Source organism: Papilio polytes, unplaced genomic scaffold (genome assembly GCF_000836215.1).
Source record: "Papilio polytes unplaced genomic scaffold, Ppol_1.0 DF823692.1, whole genome shotgun sequence".
In the NCBI taxonomy this organism is placed as follows: Eukaryota; Metazoa; Arthropoda; class Insecta; order Lepidoptera; family Papilionidae; genus Papilio; species Papilio polytes.
The window spans coordinates 1,231,989-1,235,123 of record NW_013525512.1 but is presented as its reverse complement, the minus strand read 5'-3'; the positions used below and the strand labels follow the sequence as shown (position 1 = coordinate 1,235,123).

Genomic DNA, 3,135 nt, shown 5'->3' with positions numbered 1-3,135 from the left:
GGCGCGCGGGCGGGACGGGGGCCGGCTAGCGTTACAGCCGCCTGGGTGTGGTTTGCCGTTCAATAACTTAATACTCTGGAAAGGCTTTCATGCTGAAATCTCGCCCCGGTGTAGCGCGACCGAACATTTTTGATCCGAACATTTTTTATGTTTTTCTTTTCTATTGACAATTTAAAGCTGACGAAATTGGAGATTAATTTAATACTCCAACGACGTAAAGAGTAACTTAACAAAATCATAGTTTGTCAAAAGATTTATTCAACATATGAATTTCACGGGCAACGTAAAACTACGATGTTATATCTCCGTTATATCTCTGGTTACAGCTGCTATTGTCGTAATCATGAGTAGCAGTGCCGATAGAACACCACCAGCTTCAGGAGCCAGCGACAAGCGATGTTGTGAAGCCGAGCCGGTGGCGAGCGGGCATCGTCGGCAGCGCGTTGTAAGCTGGTAATTAGGCGTGCCGGGTCGCACACGCGCAAATAAAAGCATGTAATCCACCCGGATGAATATATGGCGGCTATTAATTGCAGGTTTGCAGGCGAGGCGAGGCGGGGTGTGCGTGACGGATCATGGCGGAGCGGGGCGCCGCGCGTTAAACGCGGCCGCGGGGTGGCGCGGGTGGCGCGGCGCTGGCGGGCGGGGCGAGCGGCGAGGGGCGGAGCGGCGGGCGGGGCGCTCGCGGCGATTGGCGGGGCGCGCGCGGGCCAATGGCGCGAGCGGCGAGCGGCGAGCGCGGCGCGCCGGCACACTCGCTCCGATGCGCGGCTGGGACGAGTGCACGACGGCAGCGCTGCACGCGCGCATCCTGGAGGCGCAGCGCGGGCCCGGCGCGGCCGAGGCGCCCGCCTGCGAGCCCGCGCTGGACCTGGCGGCACCGACGCCGCTGCTTCCGTTACCCACGCTATCGTTCAGCGCGGCGCAGGTGGCCACCGTTTGCGAGACGTTGGAGGAGAGTGGCGACGTGGAGCGTTTGGCGCGGTTCCTGTGGTCGCTGCCAGTTGCACATCCCAACGTGGCCGAGCTGGAGCGGTGCGAGGCTGTGCTGCGTGCGCGAGCCGTGGTCGCGTTCCACGCGGGGCGGCACCGCGAGCTGTACTCGATCCTTGAGCGGCATCGGTTCCAGCGATCGAGCCACGCCAAGCTGCAGGCGCTGTGGCTGGAGGCGCACTACCAGGAGGCGGAGCGGCTGCGCGGCCGGCCGTTGGGACCAGTGGACAAGTATCGCGTGCGAAAGAAGTTTCCGTTGCCGCGCACCATCTGGGACGGCGAGCAGAAGACGCACTGCTTTAAGGAGCGAACGCGGTCGCTGCTGCGCGAGTGGTACCTGCAGGACCCTTACCCGAACCCCACCAAGAAGCGGGAGTTGGCGGCGGCGACGGGCCTCACGCCCACGCAGGTCGGCAACTGGTTCAAGAATCGGCGGCAGCGGGATCGCGCCGCCGCCGCCAAGAACCGCTCCGCGTTGCTCGGACGCGGCTTCGCCTCCTCCTCCACCTACGACGAGGACTCGGCCGATTCCGAGATCAACGTGGACGAGGAGTAGCGGTGCGGTGTGTGGCGCGGGACGCTGTGGTTACGTTGCAATATGGACGAGCCCGTGGCGGCGTGAGTGTTGTGCGGGCGTGGTGAATCAGTTGCTCTAGGTTCTGTCGAGTGATAGTGAAGTTGGCACCGCCGTATCTGCGCTCACCAGGTATGTACTGTGCACAATGTAGTGGCCGAGGACGCTCGTCGCTGTCGAGTGCCGGCTAGACAAACATCCCCTCGCACATCCGAGCGACCGCGGCGGGCTAGCCGACGCTAGGCTAGGCTAGGCTATTTCCTTCTGTATAATTTATATTTGTTTATTTAAATACGCCTACTTAGGTTTAAGAATCTTGCGTGTGGTCTAGAACCGCTCTATATATCCTATTTTAGAAGTAAATGAAGAATTTATTTATCATATCAGCTTTTATTTGTGTACATTGGTAGGGAGTATAGGTACTGTGTAGATATGACAGCATACGGCGTGTACCTGAGCAAAGCAGAGCACGGCGGCCGCTTCTCCTAAGTTATTTGTTCCGGGCGATGCTGACTGTTTTCTCTAAGTTATTTATTACAATAATCCACATAATAGTTTATCTCCGGCGCCGGCTGCAATGTGGTCAGTTAAATCCGCCTCACTTCACAACTTGCCGTATATTTGTAGGCCTATTTAAAACAATGATAAAACAAATCAAATTAGACTTTTGAAGTTTTATATCAGTTAGATTTAGTTATATTATTTCATTCTTGTCTGAATATTTCCTAAAACCTTGTTATAGTATTAGATAATGTTTTTTTTGGAACTTTTTTTAATAAACTGTAACAATGTTGTAAGTCTAATTATAACAATAATGCTCTGATAATTTACTTTGTGATAATTTTTAGCAGTAAACAGTTTTTTTAAACAGGGTTTTTATGTTAATGAAAGCTTATCTATTAAAATATCATTTTTTGGCATGAAATAAGAAAGTCGGTTTTGTAATATTAAAATTAGGAAAGCACAATTTCTAATTTTATCTAGGTAAATGGCATAAAGCTGTAAAAAGCAGTATTAGTGACCTAAAGATGTATTTAATTAAATTAATTATTTAAATATTAAATATGTATATGTTACTTATAGTTAAATAAGTGTCATTTTTATTCTACTTAAAAATTTTGTGTTGATTTATAATTTGAAACGACCACAAGTTGATGTTAAAAAATCAATAAACAAATAATAATAAAACTGTGACAAAAGTATCAAAACCATTAACACGGTGTCATTTTCTAACTGTTAATATTTTTAGGATCACAAATATATTTTTTGTTATAGTTTGTCTAAATAAGGATGACTAATTGAACAATTTATTTGACAATTTAATAGGGATGGGTTGTGTAAAATCAGAGATGAAATCTTTTGATTTTCGATTTTTACTCTCAAAGAAGTTGGAATCAAAAGATTCTTAGTTATAACTTATGGATCAAAATAAAAAAAATGCTGTTTTTTATATGGTTTTAAAGTCAAATCAATAATTAATTAATAAATAAATTAAAAGGCATTTTTTACTAACGCTGTCGTGCATAATCTAAGTGGAATTTGTTAATATTATTGTCATCGTTATCACT

At 48.0% G+C, this 3,135-nt stretch overlaps 1 protein-coding gene across 1 annotated transcript; it reads left to right on the top strand.

Annotated features, from left to right (window-relative positions):
• The first annotated feature begins 740 nt into the window (after positions 1-740).
• LOC106103966 (homeobox protein SIX6-like) lies at positions 741-2,380 on the top strand. The gene has a single exon (XM_013283885.1). The coding sequence runs from the start codon at positions 764-766 to the stop codon at positions 1,547-1,549; it is 786 nt and encodes a 261-aa protein (XP_013139339.1). The 5' UTR covers positions 741-763; the 3' UTR covers positions 1,550-2,380.
• The last annotated feature ends 755 nt before the right edge of the window (positions 2,381-3,135 follow it).